Genomic DNA, 18,323 nt, shown 5'->3' on the forward strand with positions numbered 1-18,323 from the left:
CAATACAGTATAACAGCCCTCCTATTAATACAATAACAAATATATGAAATAATGAAGAAAAACAATACAAATAAAGCTTAAAATCATAACATTGATTGTACATATTCAAGAAACACAATGTTATTTGGTAGTCAGAAGACTGACTGAATTTAGATTGGGGCAAGTAATCTTTAATGTCCTGTGCGGTTTCATTATAAAGTACAGTCTGGGAAATTGTTAAAACAATACAGGTGTAACTTCATGATGAAATGTAATAATAGCTATGTTTTGAAAAGTAATGAAGAATAAGAATTATTTTTCTACTTTCCTTTTATGGACATTAATAATTAAGCCTATCTTTTCTTCCTAATAAGTATTTTCACTAGTATTCCTAACCTTCATATTTTTCATCCACTATATCGATTAATCAATTACACTTCAATTCTTATATTTTCTTTCTGTTTTTTGGGAATAAATATATTACTTTTATTTTTCAAATTATTTGGAGTTTTCTGGAAATCAGAAAAATGTTATTTTTAAGAATCTGGCAGACAGCTTTTGGTCATGTCATTGTGTGCTGTGGGTAGCTGATTTATATGTATATTTCTTGGTCTGACATTTTATTATTATTATTATTATTATTTTGTATTAGCTAAGCGCTATCTAAAATTCTTGGCTCAGTTTATGAAAACTGCAATAAGACTGAGACACAAAATAAAAACAAATGAAAATTTAATAATGACAATAAAAAAACAATGATTACTTTTCTTTAGATACCTTTTTTGAATGGCTAATAATCATCATCTTACAGAACAAATATTTAATTATTTTTATAAAAGGAAAACTAAAATTATTTGGATAAAAGAGATTAAAATTGATCTAAAAAACCAAAATATTTCTGAAAATGAAAAATCGGACAAAAAAGTTTATAAAGAGAAAATTGAATCAATACAGGGTTTTTATAAAAATGAAAGGAAAAAGATAATGATGCTCAAGAATGGTCAAAGGAAAGAAGCAAGCTCAAAAAATGACAGAGTATTGGGCAAAGAGAAAATTGCAAAGGAGTTGAGATTGGAACGTGGTCTTTCAGAGGCCAAAATCAAAATGAAAAAAAAAAGAAAACTTTATTATTATTATATCCACCAACCCTTTTAAATCATCTATTATCTTATATTATTTTCTATTCTTATCATCTTTCCTTCCTTTTATAAATCCTTCCAACACATCATTATATAATAATTTCAGAAACATATCTGGCCCAACTGTTTTCTAATCAATAGTTTTCAATTTATAGTACAATCTTGCCTGTTGGCATTTATTATTAAATTATTTAAATTAAATTTTTTGTAGTCCATATATCCTCTATATGTAAAATCTAGCTAATTAAATAATATAAATTTATTCAACCACTCCACAAAGTACAGAATTAAAAAACATTCTTATCTTACTTTTTTCCACATTGAAGCGCTTTCAGGAATAATATTAATTGTAAAATAAATGTTACAATTACACAAAAAATTATGTAGCATTATAAATTTTAATAAAAAAAAGTTTAAAATTAAAACTAATACCTAAATATGCAGAAATAATATTAAAAGTTGTCAACATAATAATATTATATGTAAAACTAAAACATATGCAGAGAATTTCAGGATAAAACAAGAGATACAATATGCTTAGTATAGGAGAAACTGTATAAATGCTGAATTATACAACATGCATTTGAATATAAAATGAAAAAAAGGAAAATATCTATACAGATTACTCCTACACAAATAAAATTATAGAAAATTAATGCTTATGATAATAAACAATATAAATCTGCTTCTAAACCTGATAATCATGTAATAAATATGTATGATTAATATGTAATAAATGATTAATGATTATTAAATGTAATTTAAAATATGATAATAAAATAGTTACATCAAAAATTAATCTAAATGTCAGGAAAAGATTTTTGAAAGTATATGTTTGAAGCGTCGCTTTATATGGAAGTTAAACTTGGACGATCGGAGTACCTGTGTAGAAAAGATTAGAAGTTTTTGAAATGTGGTGCTATAGGAAAATGTTAAAAATCAGATAGGTGGATAAAGTGACAAATGAAGAGGTGTTGCAGCATTTTATATCGCTCCTCCTTCGCCATCTTTAGTAATTCTACTCGCGAAATAATGAAATTCATCTACCTCCATAATCTTTTCTCTTCCTATTTTTACATTCAGTGGTCCATCTTCGTTATTTCTACTACATTTCATTACTTTGGTTTTTTTCTTGTTTATTTTCATGCAGTAGTTCTTGCGCAGGAATTCATCCATGCCGTCCATTATTTCTTCTAAATTCCTTTTACTCTCAGCTAGAATTACTATATCATCAGCAAATAATAACATCTTTATCTTTTCACCTAGTACTGTTACTCCGGATCTAAATTGTTCTTTAACATCATCAACTGCTAGTTCTATGTAAAGATTAAAAAGTAACAGGGATAGGAACCATCCTTGTTCGACTCCCTTTCTTAATACAGCTTCTTTCTTATGTTTATCAATTATTAATGTTGCTATTTGGTTCCTGTACATGTTAGCAATTGTTCTGCTATCTCTATGTTTGAACCCCAATTTTTTTTTAAATGCTGAACATTTTATTCCAGTCTACATTATCGAATGCTTTTTCTAGGCCTGTAAATGCGAAGAATGTTGTTTTTTTTTCTTTAATCTTCCTTCTACTATTAATCGGAGCGCTAAAATTGCTTCCCTTGTTCCTATACTTTTCCTGAAACCAAATTGGTCTTTTCCTAACACTTCTTCCACTCTCCTCCAATTCTTCTGTACAGAAATCTAGTTAAGATTTTTTATGCACGACTAGTTAAGCTAATTGTTCTATATTCTTCACATTTATCTGCTCCTGCTTTCTTTGGTATCATGACTAATAACACTCTTTTAGAAGTCTGACAAAACTTCCTCTTTTCATAACTATTACACACCAGTTTGTATAATATATCAATCGCTTCCTCACTTGCACTGCGCAGTAATTCTACAGGTATTCCGTATATTACAGGAGCCTTTTTGGCATTCAAATCTTTTAATGCTCTCTTAAATTCAGTCTCAGTATTGTTTCTCCCCTTTCATCCTCTTCGACTTTCTCTTCTTCCTCTGTAACACCATTTTCTAATTCATTTCCTCTGTATAACTCTTCAATATATTCCACCCACCTATCAACTTTGCCTTTCGTATTATATATCGGTGTACCATCTTTGTTTAACACATTATTACATTTTAATTTATGTACCCCAAAATTTTCATTAAATTTCCTGTATGCTCCGTTTATTTTACCAAAATAAATAAATCATTTCTCTTTCCACTTCTGAACAGTTTTCTTTAATTCACTCTTCTTTCACTAGCATGAACTTGATGTTTATAGTATTTCTTAATTGTCAATAGTTCCTTTTACTTTCTTCCTCATTAGAATTCTTATATTTTCTACATTCATCCATCAGCTGCAATATATCATTTGAAATCCAAGGTTTTCTACCAGTTGTTCCACCTACGTTTACGTTCGCTTCTGCTGATTTAAGAATTTCCTTCTTAAAATTCTCCCATTCTTCTTCTACATTTTCTACCTTATCTTTTTTACTCAAACCTCTTGCAATGTCCTCCTCAAAACTCTTCTTTAACTCCTCTTCCTCAAGTTTCTCTATATTCCACCAATTCATGTGACACCTTTTCTTCAGGTTTTTAAACCCCAATCTACATTTCATTAACACTAAATCAATCGCTATCAATGTCTGCTCCAGGTTAAGTTCTGCAGTTGACGAGTTGATTTCTAAATCTTTGCTTAACCATGATATAATCTATCTGATACCTTACAGTATCACCTGGCTTTTTCCATGTGTATATTCTTTTATTATAATTTTTAAACTGGGTGTTGGCAATTACTAAATTATACTTTGTGCAAAACTCTATAAGTCAGTCCCTTCTTTCATTCCTTTTGCCCAGCCCGTATTCCCGCGAAATATTTCTTTCCTTGCCTTTTCCAGTGCTTGCATTCCAATCTCCAACTATTATTAAATTTTCATCTCCTTTGATGTGTTTAATTGCTTCGTCAATTTCTTCGGATACACACTGTATCTCATCATCATGATGGGGGCTTCTATCCATATAGACGTTAACAATCGTTGTCGGTTTAGGTTTTGATTTTATCCTTATTACAATGATTCTATCGTTATGCATTTTGAAATACTCTACTCTCTTCCCTATCTTCTTGTTCATTATGAAACCTACTCCTGCCTGCCCATTATTTGAAGCTGAGTTAATTAGTATAAAATCACCTGACCAAAAGTCATTTTCCTCTTCCCACTGATCCTCGCTAATTCCTACTACATCTATATTTTTCCTATCCATTTCCCTCTTTAAATTTTCTAACCTATCAACCTGTTTTGGACTTCTAACATTCCATGCTCAGACTCGTAGAATGTTACTTCTTAATTTTCTGATGACCCCTTCCTTAGTAGTCCCCACCCGGAGATCCGAACAGGGGACTAGTTTACCTTCGAAATATTTTACCAAGGAAAGAGCCTCCATCATTTTTATATGAAAATGCAGAGAGCAACTTTTCTTGGAAAAAAAGCAGCTGTAGTTTTCCATTGCTTTCAGCTGCGCAGTACTCAGAGGATTGAGTGATGTTGATATGGCCGTTTAAATCGTCTTGACCTACACCCTTAACAACTAGTGAAAGTGCTGCTGTCCTCTTTCAGGAATCATTCCTTAGTCTGGCTCTCAACAGATACCACTCCAATATGGTTGCACCTTTGGTCCAGCTATTCTGTATCACTGAGCACTCAAGCCCCTTCACTAATGGCAAGGTCTCATGATTCATGAAAATGAGGGAGAAAATGCAATAATTGTGAAAAAATATATACTGAAAAAACAAATAGGACTTTTAAAGATAGATTTAATAAACATTCTAGGTTGTTTAAAAATAAAAAAAAATAGGTTTCTCAAATGTAGCAGACCATTTTATAATTAACAAACATAATATAACTAGCTTGAAAAATAATATAGAAATAATTGAAAAAGTAAACATTGAACACAAAAGTAAAAATAAAAAGTTAGAAATTTTAGAAAGATTTTATATATCTGAACATAAACATGAATTCAGCCTCATGTCATGAATCTGCAGACAGAATTTAACGGGGACTTTCTTATAAATATTATTTAAGTTGGTAATAAATTGATAAGGAATTTTAAATAAATTAGATAATAAGTATAATACTGTATTGATAGCATGATGAAGGAAATTTTAATATTATAACGGTTTAAATTTTTTTTTTTTAATTGTTTTTTTATTGACTGAACACATGTTTGTTCTAAAAAATTTTAACATATGTTATCTATTGTGTAAATGTCAAAAGTAAAATTTAGAAAAAAAACATTACTGAAGATGGGCTTATGCCCCAAAACACTTTACGCGGAAAAAAGTAAGGTAAGAATGTTCTTTAATTCTATACTTTGAGGAGTGGCTGAATAAGTTTCTATTATTTAATTAGCTAGATTTTACATAAAGAGGAGATATGGATTACAAAAAATTTAGTTTAATAAATTTTAATTTTGTCAAACTGCTGTTAATTTTGCTTTAAGTTGTTTTACATGGATGTTTCAATCATAACTGATGAGTTATGATATAATAATAAAGAATCACCTGTAAGAAGCTCTACAACTACAATCATACAATGTGGTTCAGTTTCAGTAAGATCCATTCTGTCAGTCTTTAATATAAATATATTATAGAGGAATATGGGTGGACAACTGGTTGTATGATTGATAATGCTGTCAGAGAAGATCAATTTATTCGACAATGAAGCAATGCTCTTTGCAAAATGAATTAAAAATAGATGATTACATCAAAGTCAACTGATATATAAGGAATATAAGTGCTAATCAAAGAGTCAAGTCAGTAAGTGCTGAAAAGATTGGAGGAGGAAATTTAACAGTAGACATCAATGAGTGTAAAAAAAACCATAACACCAGCTGTGTTTTACCACAGCAATTAGTATTCAGAGATTAATTGTGAAACATGGGATACTTGCATAATCATATTTCCTGATAGAAGTGCTGCCACATTAACTGCATACAAGGAAGAATTAATAAAGGACTGATAATTATTGGAAGGATTCTTCTAAACTAGAAAAGAATAACCTAATGATTTATTTATTCATATTTAATAATTTAATGCTAAATTCCAAAATTAAATTTTTAAATTCAAGTGGTGTACTTACTCAAAATACTGAATTAAAGAATCATAAAAAGTTAACACTAAAAAGCAGTTTGAAACCAAACAACAAAATTAAACAGGTTATCTCATTTTTACAACATGAAAATGTAAAGAAACTGCGAAATAAATTGTACAGATATAACACTAGAGGTAATTTCTGAGCTCGTGCCAATTAAATAAGAAATAAGTAACAGAATATGTTTTCACAGCGTAGGTTTTCTTACACAATACAGGGAAAAATTGAAGGAAGAATCAAAAAATAAAAAAGGATTGGGATTTCTACAGACATTGAGATGGGAGAAGATATAAAAATTAAAATACTCAGAATTAAGTAAAATTAAGGTTCAGTTGAAATCTCAATTACCAGATAGATTTCCAGACAATAAAATACCAATTCAAGAAAGAAGCAGTTTACTTTTAGTTACACTTAAAGTTACATATTTCATAAAGTAAACTATGTTAATACTATTATTACACATAATAATTACACACTACAGTACATTTATGAAAACAGTAGTTCAATAAGAAGTAAAAAGACTACAAGAAAATAATTAAAACTTATTATCAACATCTGCTACATGCAAATAAAACATTACAATATATTTAGAATTCTACTTTAAAAAAAAAACTGTTTTGAAACAAATTGTCAGACATGCAATTTCATACCTGGATAAGTTACACATGCATGCGAGTGATAGAGTACAAAGTTAGTCTAACAAACTAGACTTATTTTTTAAGATATTAATTAGTGGTAATATATCACTCAATCATTTATTCATATGGATATTGCTAATGGATGGATAATTAAAATGTTCTACGCTACAACAGCATGGACCAGCTTCTTCAACCCACAAGTTAATCTATGCAAGATCAAGCATGAACATAATAACTTGCAAGCGAAATTTAAAACATACCGAAATTTTGGATTATGAAAGCACAACTGCAACAAACTATTCACGTAACAAGTGGCACCAAGATTCTTCAGACCAACATGAGCACCTGGTTTTCTACATAGCTGCCCAGGATCTTCACTACTTTCTTCTAATTGTTCATTTACTGTCTCGCTCAACCACTGAGCTTCTCCAAGGCCAGATAAACAAAAAGGATTTCCTCTGCAGTTCTGCCTAAAAAAGATATAAATAAAAAATATAATAGAATAGTACTTAATTCTAGATAAACAACACCATAAATACAGCAACACTATACAACAACTGAACTCAAGAGAATGTCAGCAATGTTAAAATGGTAACTTATAAAAAATAACCTACACGGCTTTCTATTCACATATATTGCAATAATATATGATCTTATCTAATAACACTAAAGGATTGGATTCTTAGAAGATGAAAAATCAATTGGACCATTCCATGTAATACATATAACAATAAAGTTTGCAAACTTTTTTTTTAATTTCATATTTTTATTGTAGAAAAAATAAAACTCCAAAAATACACATATCTTCACTGTAGAATATCCTTTATAATAATTTTTTTTTAAAAAGCCACCATATTTCAAAAAAGAAAACAAAATGGCCACCTTTGACCAGAAAAATTGTGTTCTGTAATCATATTCACTTTTGCTACAATTCAAAACCATTATAAATATCAATTTTAAGTAATAACATAAGAATATTTTGAAGTATAAGACTTTTGAAGTACTAACTTTATATTTTCTGTTTTATTCAGTAAAAGAAATTTTGACTTGTGTTTTTACCACAAAATCAATTTTTTTTATAAACTTTAAGCTTTATAATTTATGAATGGTGGATGATTCAGACAAAATTATTTTTGATAAACAGGAGATTAGCCGAGCCAGGCATCTTATTTGACTGAAGCATTTCAGGATGACAGAACAGATACCTCAGGAGGATCTACAGAGAGTGGAAGATGTTGATATTGTGAGATCTGAGGTGTTACATGTTATACTGAGTAAAACAAGGAAGGCTATTGGACCAAACAGCATACTCAAGGAACTTCAATAAGTGTTTGAAGACAACACACAAATGTTGGTATACCTTTTCAACTTTATATACTAAACAGGAATCATCCCAGAGGATTGGTTGAAGTCTGTTTTCATTACAGTATCCAAAAAAACAAAGAGCTAAATGCTGCAGGAATTATCAGCCTAATGAGTCACACATTGAAGGTCATGACATCCACAGCAGGATTAAAGAAAGTCTTTACTGTTTACAGTTCGGTTTTAGATATGGTCTGAAAATGCATGATGAACTCTTTTTTTTGACTATACTACTTCAGAGATGTCTAGATCAACAAAGAGATGTCTTAGTGTGTTTAATTGATTATGAGAAGGCATTTAATAAAGTTAGATATGACAATCTTGTAGAAATGCTGCAAAACATAGACAATGCCAGCAGAGACATCCGAAGTATTAGAAATTTGTATTGGCAGCAAAAAGCGAAGGTAAGATTAGAAGACAAAACAAGTACCAAATGTGAAATTCAGTTTGGTATAAGAGAGAATTGTATTTTCTTGCCTTCACCATCCAATCTGTACTCAGACAAAGGCTTAATGGAAGCTTATCAGTACAAGGTTATCAATACAATTAGATATGCCGATGATACTGACATCTTAAGTGATAGACTTGAAGATCCTCAACTTTTGCTGAATTGAGTTAATGAAGCAGGACTGAGATGGGTTTAAATATTAACTCATCAAAGACAAATCCACGGTATTCAGCTGTGAACAATATCCTGACGCTAGTCTATACATCAGTGGTCATAGAGTAGAAAGAGTTACTTCCTTCAAGCAAATAGGCTGCTACATCACCAAACAGCTGTATCCTGATAAAGAGGTGAAACAAAGAATAGAGATAGCTACAGCAAATTTTCTTAGAATAAAGCCCACATTTTGCAATAAGAATCTGAATTTAAAGCTAAGATAAAGAATGCTCAAATGTTACATTTGGTCTACATTGATAAATGTAGGTGTAAGGTCTGGACACTAAAAGCGGCGACTATGAAGTGAGTGGAAGCATTTGAAATGTGACTCCATAGAAGAATTTTTTTCATCCCATTGACGGAATCGAGGTCTAATGAAGAATTTTGAGAAGAACGGGGATAGGATAAGAGCTCTGGAAACTGATTTATTTGTGTCACGTTTTAAGGAGGAGCCAGTACCAACTTTTGAAAGTGGTTCTTCAGGGAAAGACTGAGGGGTATAGAAGAGAAGGGCAACACTGAAGATTAGACCAGTATCCAAGGCACAGAAACGCTTTTTCACAGTGCTCAGAACAGAGAGAAATATGTTAGATTGATAATCAACATCGAGAGGGGACATGATATTACACTTTAAGAAGAAGGAATTATACAAACAAAATTAAACTTCATAATTTAATAAGGGGAATGAATTTAGATAATAGATAAACCTTAAATTCAATATTAAAACCTTCCTTCATGTTAAAAAAAAAACATTAATTAAAACTCAATTTTGCATAATTTGACAAGTCTTTTCTAAAAAATGGAAGTGAATAAATTGTTTAACTTCATAAACTCTTAACAGAGGTATTTGCACTGTTTTATTTAGTCTAACACAGTGTTTTTTATTAGTGCAACTTCACAGATACCATAATAAATATCAGTAAAAAGTCCAATTACAACTTACTCATCATTTATAATTAATTCAAACTAAAAATGTTTTGTGAGATAAAATATTTAATTGATAATTTAACATATTGTTGATATATTTTTGTGTAATAGAAATCTATACACTTATCCTAGTAATATACAATTTTGTTAGTAATTAAAATTTTTGAAAGAACTTTAACAATCGAAATTTAGTTTACTGTTACTATCCAAACTAAAATAATTAATAAATATAATAAAAGAGCTAATAATTACAATGTGTTAAACAGTCTGTAAATAAATCCCCAACTATTTTAAACATCACTTTTCTTGTAGCAATTAGACAACTTAGTGTTCAGCACACAACTAACATTATGAATACACCAAGTTGCTGTAATAAGTTCCACTGATGAGATTTTCCTCAGTATATTTTCAAGTTTTACCAAAACCTTATTATCACTTGACAGTTGGAAGAAATAATTAGACCATTACGATAAAAATGATGAATAATTAAGCTATGTGTTTATTATATTTAATCTTCAACTACACACTGCTATCACTCATTGTCAAAAACACAACAATCGTTAATTTTCATAACACTTAAGTTAATTCTTTTAAATATGAACTCTGTAAATTTATCTTATCTTGAAATAAGGCTCACTTTTACCATAAATTTATTTACAGGAATAAAACTACAATATTTTCTAGTGTGGATAATTGTAACAGATTTATTATCTTTCATCATATTTATTACTTGAATTATGTCTGCAGTTTAATAAGATTCCAGTAATACTGTCATTACACTACTTAAATATATCTTCAGCCGTTAAAATTTGATTATAAAGTATACTTTAGATTCTTGTTTTTTAGACAAACTGTTTGACAATACTGCCAATTCCATGCTCAATAGTAAAAAGTAACATTCATCAAGTATTCCAAAGTCTTCCTCATTATAGTTATTAAAGTTATTGTCATTTTTATATTGTTCAGTACATCCATATAAAAAGGAATAATTGCAATCTGATTAACCTTTTTATATCAATAAAATTATCCTGTACTAGCTCTAAACAATAACAACTTGCAGTTATCTTACACAAGGAAACTATAGTAGAGAATTCTTAGAGATAATCAATGGGAATAGGTTTATTAATTATGCCATAACCTATAGACAATAATCTCATTTTATCTCCTTTTTATATTTCAGCTTACTATATTCTGAAATATTATACCAAGATACTGTAAGTACTAGATAACAATCAGATACATGTTGACTATGTCTTGTTCAGGATCTCAACATTACACAATGTTATAACAAGAGCAATAATTTAACATATAATTACTTTATTGTACAACTTATGACCTTAAAATGAGATTGCAATTCTCAATGAGACAGAATATGTAAATTAAAAATATCATAAATATGAGAATTTATTACAAAATTTAATTTTAATACATAATTCATTAACTAGGTAACATAATTATATAATTCATGTACAATTCAATACAAAATTCACATCAGACATATAATCCAATGTATAATTTGTATTACACAAACAAGGAAATATAACGTTATATATAATTATATATATATATATATATATATATATACAGAGCGTCCCATATAAAACGCAACCCAACCGTATATTGGTAGGTATTGAAATAATAAAAAGGCATGTGTAAATGTAAATGTAATTTTTATTATTACCATCCATTAACTTACATTTAGAGTAAATGTTGGAAGTGGCCGCCATCTTCTTGAATACAAGCTTCAATTCTTTTTACAGCGTTTCTTGCAACTTTTTTCAAAGTTTGTGGCAGGATATTTAATACAGCTTGTTCAATATTGACTTTCAATTGTTCAAGTGTTCGTGGTTTGTTGCTGTACGCTTTTTCTTTGAGGTAACCCCATAGAAAAAAATCCGCCACAGTCAAATCTGGAGATCTTGGTGGCCACAAGCCTCGACCGATAACACAATTACCAAAGAATTCCTCAACAAAATCAGAGGTTGAACCTGCGTAGTGCGATGTCACACCGTCATGTTGTAGCCAGCAGTGTCTGTCTTCCTCTTCCAAGCGTGCAATGAACTGAAATAAAATATCCTGATATCGTTCTGCATTAATGGTGTACTCGAAAAAAATAGGACCGATTATTTTCTTCCGCAATATCGCGCACCACACGCCCAACTTCTGCGGGTGTAATTGTTTTTAGTGATAAACGTGGGGATTTTCAGCACTCCAAATTCTACTGTTTTGGCTGTTTACGTAGCCATCCATATGAAACCGTGCTTCATCTGTGAAAAATAGGGAATCCATAACATTAATTCCTTCATGCAGAAATCGACGGAACCATTGACAATATTGTAGCTGTTTTTTTTTGTCGAGCTCAAGAAGTTGATGAACCGTTTAAATGCGATAAGGTCGTAATTGTAAATGTTTGGTCGCCCGATGAACAGTTGATTTAGACAAATTAATTTCAGCAGACAAACGTCTGATCGATTTATTTGGCAAGACGAGTAATCGGTCTTTGATTTCAGTGACTGTATCTGTATTTAACACTGACGCAGATCTTTTGTGTTCCTTGTTATTAACAGAACCAGTCTCTCTAAATTTTGCAACTAACCTTAATACTGATGTTTTGTTAGGAGCTGGTTTATCTGGGTACTTATGGCGAAACAAATCTTGCACTGCAACCACTGATTTCGTACTGAAGTAAGACTCAACAATGAAAGCACGTTCATCTAGCAAAAACACCATCTTGTCTCTAGCAATACACTGAACGTTATGATTGCATTGTTGTTATTATCGATAGTGTTCTACTGCATCGCTGTGATGTTCAGATGTTGGACGCGTCCATTTCAGTAACGAGTAGGGGGAGTAAGCTTGACTTTTGAAATTTCATGGATGCGTGATTGATGGGTTGCGTTTTATATAGGACACCCTGTGTGTATATATATATATAAATATAATAATAAAAGTAATATTTAACATAGGACAATAAAAATGAAATATGAGCATAAGGCAATTTTCTACATGTACAAATAAAATATGCATTTTTACATTCATCAGGATTTTAAAACAAGGTAAAAAGAGACTACTGACTGAAACCTAAATGGAATTAAAAAAAGTTGACCAAAGGAGCAATCACTATAAAACAACAATAAACTGAAATATGCATTAAGAAGTCTGTTAATAAATTTTATTTAATATATCAAAATAAAATTAACTGCAAATCATGACTTATAAGTTTAAATAAATCTTTTATTTGCAAAGTATAAACTTCTTTAAAGGAGTAAATTTAAATAAGACCACGAGTCATTTAAATAAGATCATTTAAATCAAGATTCATGGGCCTTAAATGTTGGCCTTGAATAAAATTTCAGCAGATACCATTTAATGATTATACAATTAAAAACTTACTCAAAAGATGTTTTATAATTTTAAATTAAAATAGGATATTAGATATTGGTCTCCTATCAATTTTCAACAACAATGTTTCAACATCATTACTCAAAAAGTAAATTTTTCAAGTATATAATTCCTGATTATTATATAATTTTTTTATACAATATGTGCAGGAATATCTATTATTGGTTTAAAGATAAAACTACATTTATCTTTCTTGAGATAAATTTTATTTATCAAACCCCTAGGGATAAGTACATTAAGTTATGATGGGCAGTCTGAAGTGGAGTTAAGTTATTTTTCAGTTAAATTGACACTTTACACTGGGATTAACTAAAGCAACAACTGTTTGTATTTTTTTCTCTTACTCTAAAAGCACTGTAAAAAATATCTGTTTTACAGACACTAATAATTTGTTAATTAATATTTTTTTTTTTTGTTATATAGTTTTTATTCAGCATCTACAAACAATCATTATTTTTAATAATAAAAATGGTCATCCATATAGTTTTACATTCTAACCATAATTTTTATTAGATGTTTAAATTTTTTTCTTATTTAAGCAGAATGATTATTTTTAAAAAGAATAATTAAAGATCAAACCTTACACAGATTAAAGAGAAAACATTTTAAATGTGCATTAATACTAGTGGATGGGCACAGCTGTCAAATTACAATAATAGAAGTAATTTCTAAATTTTTTTTAACTGAAAAGGTATGTATTCTGAGCACAATTCAACGGTCCAGTGAATTTGTAAATTTAATAAACTGACAGGTTCTTAATTATATTAGTGTATTATGAATTAAATATGTAGTTATTTCTGTTATTGTTACTGTATATTAAGATGATCATATGATGGGGATTACAAAAACCACATGTATTTTTGTATGGAAAATTTTTAAGCATCAGTTTGTTGTATTTACAGCTGTAACCCTTTTCAGCATAGAACTTGCAAGGTCACACACAACTCTTAAGACTGCACATATCCAGAAACTCATTAGACACAATACTGTATCTAATTTCCTTATGTGCAAAGATTTGTCTTTTTTAAAACGGCACTTACTGAATCTTTAGTTTAAAGGTGAGTTTTAGATGACATAATGAATACATACCCAGTCAATGGTAATACAACATCAGTAATCGCCAAAGACTTTTTAGACAGATCACAAGTACAATAACATTAAAAACCTAGATATTGTATATGTACAAAAAAAGATTGCACACTTAAGATAAGTGAATTACAGAAAAACACATAAAAGCAATATATGCTAAGTGCAAAGTCACAGTTCAAATTTCTTACACCTTTCGACAATACTAAAAAGATGCATATTAATCTGAATGCAATAAACTTAAGAACCAAAATATAAGAAAAATAACTGATAAGGTTAATACAGATGATTTAAAATTATTTGAGCAGGGGAAAAAATCTGAGAGTTTAAATTACGATCAGTTTGTCACAAAAATGAGTTTTCAGAACTTTCACCAGTAACCCTAATCTAAAACAAAATTATTATCTTAAATTGTCAATAATTTCACATAAAGTGATAGACCATTTAAGTTTCCTTTCAAATTTAGAATAATCAGTAATTATTAATAATTACTACAACCTTATACTTTATTAAAACAAACTAACTACTCTAAACAAATTTAACTTAAAGCAAAATGTGAATTTTCTCCTAAGGCTCAACTGAGAAAATAATTAATTAAACATGGACTAGTATTGCACTCATGAATCTATGATCACTGTAATAAAATTAGGCCTACAGATTAAGTAAGTCATGAACAAAAAAACATTGTTCCTGAACTGTTTCAGTATTAAGTATAACATAAACCTATTATAAAACAATAAAATTCACATTAGACATGTATATTTATTCTAATAAACTTAAATTTAAGTCAATTGTAAATAATATAAGTGTACATTGTTTGATTACACAAAATTACTAAACGCCGCCACAATTCAAAAAATGCCGCGAATAATGATTTGCTTGCATTCGCATGCAACATATATGTCATTCAATATCAGCTAATCTTCTCACAAAATGAAATTAACTATCGTATAATCCAATAAAGAGCCTACAATAATTAGATAACGCACTCTCACAATCATACGAACGATGAAACTCGAAAATAACAATAAAAACACTCTCAGCAAGAGATAACACCCAACTTACCTACAAGCAAACTTATCACAAATTGGACTCTTAATTTTGTATATTAAATCTACATCTTCCTCCTGTATGCAATTCGGATCTAGATCTTTTACCAGATCTGAAACTTTGCCATCACAAGTCTTCTTGCTCTTTTTTAAGGGCATATTTAACTTATACGGTGTTGTTAGAGACATTTAACCTCACACCGACACAAGCCTAACATGACCGCTGACACCAACCGTAAACATATGCACGACACAATCAGTATGGCCAACAAATCACACTGTCAATAATTTATAAAATATTCATCCATTGTAACTAGCATAACTTATAATATTTACATTTATGTAATGAGAGTAATAATAATTTTTTACCGCAAAAGAAAAATGCCTGATAATAGTTATTAACTCAAGACTTTCACACATAAACTACATAGGAATAAAATATATTTTGTATAATATTATAAAAATATATTTTGTTTTTCTGTTGAATAGCTGTCATTAACAATTGCTAGTCGGTTAGTGGTGAAAGGCAGCTATTTAAACCGTAAGAATCTACCCATAATCTGATTATGTAAATAAAACGTCTATGAAAGAGCCCAAATTATGTTGCCAATTTCTTTTGAAAGATCATATTTTGAAGTCGGACGTTACCTCTTGCAAGCCTCATGTTCAGTATAACATCACGTTCAGCCCATAAATAACCTAAGCTTTCCCTTAAGAGAAAGATGGGAAAGATCTTTTGGACTATACTCGAATGAAATTGGAAAAAAGTTTATTTGCAAATGATTTACAACGAATTTGCTTTGTCAAAGAGAATCTCTTGATGGTTTACCATCGGATGCCAAAGACTCTTATTCGGATATCAATAAACATATTAAACGTGTTACATTCGTAGAACTAAATAATTTGTAAATCTTAGCATACAATGTGTTAATATCAGTAGGTGGCTGAATAATACGTAAACTAAAACCTTATCTTTATTTTCAGCAGTTAATGAAACAATATGAAATATACACAAGGTATCGTACACAAACTATAAGCCATAACTACAGCTTGTGAAAACTCTTCCATTAGTTTTTATCAATTTAATGCACCAACCAATACGTCTTTTAGTAACCATAGAGAATATACCAGAAAAATTAATTATCCGTACCTGTAAGGGAATCGATAAGGTAAATGGGGAAATTTTGTTGATAGAGAATTCTGTGAACTTTTCTCTGTATGCAAAATCTGTTACTAGTATGAAGAGCTCATATTACATCGGAACTGTACAACGGTCACACGCACAAGTGCATTTTAAGATGTCCATATTTTTTGTCTGAATAAGCGAGTTAACGATAGTTATAAGAAATTAAACATTATATCGATGGTCGTACCTTTTGTTTACTAAGACTTAGGTTATGTGCAAGTTGGTCCCTTGACAGCAAGTTGGCGTTAATCAATGAACAGAATGAATTAACGTATAATTTTGCAAAAATGGATTCTCCCGAAAAATTTAGCGTAGCCCGTACTTCAAAAAGGCAGGCCAGGAGATATTTCGAAAAAGAGAATTTTGGACGATCCTTTGCTCACATTTTACTAGCTCTAAAGTTATGTCCTCATTGGAAAGAAGAATTAAAAGTTGTATTTACTGCAGCCTTGTGTAAGTTCAATTTAATGTGTGTTTTAGTGTTCATTTTTTTCTGTGTGTTTTACCCATTGTTATCTGTAATTACAAAACATACGGCGTCTTAAAAGTAGTGGGTGGTTTTGGTTTCAAGTATAACTTGTCTTAATATTTTGTGTAAATATTTCACTTACACATACTTAAATGTTACAGGTTTTTAATACTTTTTACATTCTGATGAATATTACTTTAATTAATGTTAACATTTAACAGCTGTTTAAATGCTATAAAGTTAACTTATCAAAATATGGAACCTATAAGAAAATAAATACTTGCATACTGTTTGAAAATTAAATGTTTTGTATGTAGACATAAAATATCTGAATAGTTTTACCTTGTGTTTAGGATTACCATATTGGTCCACAAGAATAGTTGAAAAATTTGTTAAATAAATTAATATAGAATTTGTTTATGTAATATGAGAATTTTGTCTGCTACACTTTTTTTAAGTATAAATGGTTTTTCTGCTTAGTTTTAAATTACAAACTATTTAAGTGTTATAAATACCTAACTGTTTAACATTATTAACGTGAAAATGAACTTATTCATTCAGCTCTGACATTTTAAAGTACTTATTGTTATACTTTATTAATGTACATTGGTTAAAAATAACCCAGTGTAGCAGAATAGCATAGTAGATGAATGTTTAAGAATATTGTGATTCTATGATGGAATTAAAGAGGATATGATGATTTGAATTTTACCGTATCATTAAGTATATTGTAGGTTGTGAACGAGTAAGAGGATATGATGATTTGAATTTTACCGTATCATTAAGTATATTGTAGGTTGTGAACGAGTACATTGTAACTTTCAAACTGTTGTAATATATTGAGATTTTACTTTTGTGTAGGTAGATATTTAAACCTTTTTAGGTTTTTAGTTCGATCCTATACTTTGCACAAATGCTTTTAGGTCATTTTTAAATTTGTGTAGATTGAACTACCATGTTTTTGAACTACAATGGAATACAATACTTCCAGTAATTTATCATGACTAAGCATCACTCCTAACATGAACCAAGACATCTCGTTAGCATCATCCAGTATCAAAGAATGAAGTTTATACTGCGATTCAAAAAGAGGCACTGTCCTCTCAGTTATTCTTGGATTCCATTCTGTGGAAGTCACAGAATTTACAATATCAAACGCAAATGCCATCTGATAAGCAGCACATGCAATGCATTGAACAGATAATAATCTACTGTCTAATAGACAGCAACCAATCATTAATCAGCAGTATGGCAATACTGGACATTAACTTGCTAAGCATGTCA

At 29.7% G+C, this 18,323-nt stretch overlaps 2 protein-coding genes across 4 annotated transcripts in view; one reads left to right on the forward strand and one right to left on the reverse strand.

Moving 5' to 3' along the window:
- Window positions 1-15,604, reverse strand: part of LOC142319489 (ubiquitin carboxyl-terminal hydrolase 48-like) — a 417,524-nt gene extending 401,920 nt beyond the window's left edge. For 2 of the 3 annotated variants that reach the window (XM_075356825.1, XM_075356843.1), the window contains exons 1-2: window positions 15,401-15,604; window positions 7,158-7,367 (exon numbers count right to left, since the gene is read on the reverse strand). In XM_075356825.1, coding sequence (XP_075212940.1) covers window positions 7,158-7,367; window positions 15,401-15,573 — 383 coding nt within the window. In that variant the 5' untranslated portion in view covers window positions 15,574-15,604. Of the gene's footprint in view, window positions 1-7,157; window positions 7,368-8,828; window positions 9,008-15,400 lie in introns of those variants that run through there. The other variant, XM_075356833.1, reaches the window with a different exon arrangement.
- Window positions 15,605-16,599: 995 nt separating this feature from the next.
- Window positions 16,600-18,323, forward strand: part of LOC142319505 (protein arginine N-methyltransferase 9-like) — a 31,296-nt gene continuing 29,572 nt past the window's right edge. The window contains exon 1 of the mRNA XM_075356856.1: window positions 16,600-17,023. Coding sequence (XP_075212971.1) covers window positions 16,858-17,023 — 166 coding nt within the window. The 5' untranslated portion in view covers window positions 16,600-16,857. The remainder of the gene's footprint in view (window positions 17,024-18,323) is intronic.

This window comes from Lycorma delicatula, chromosome 1 (assembly GCF_047948215.1).
Source record: "Lycorma delicatula isolate Av1 chromosome 1, ASM4794821v1, whole genome shotgun sequence".
Lineage (NCBI taxonomy): Eukaryota > Metazoa > Arthropoda > Insecta > Hemiptera > Fulgoridae > Lycorma > Lycorma delicatula.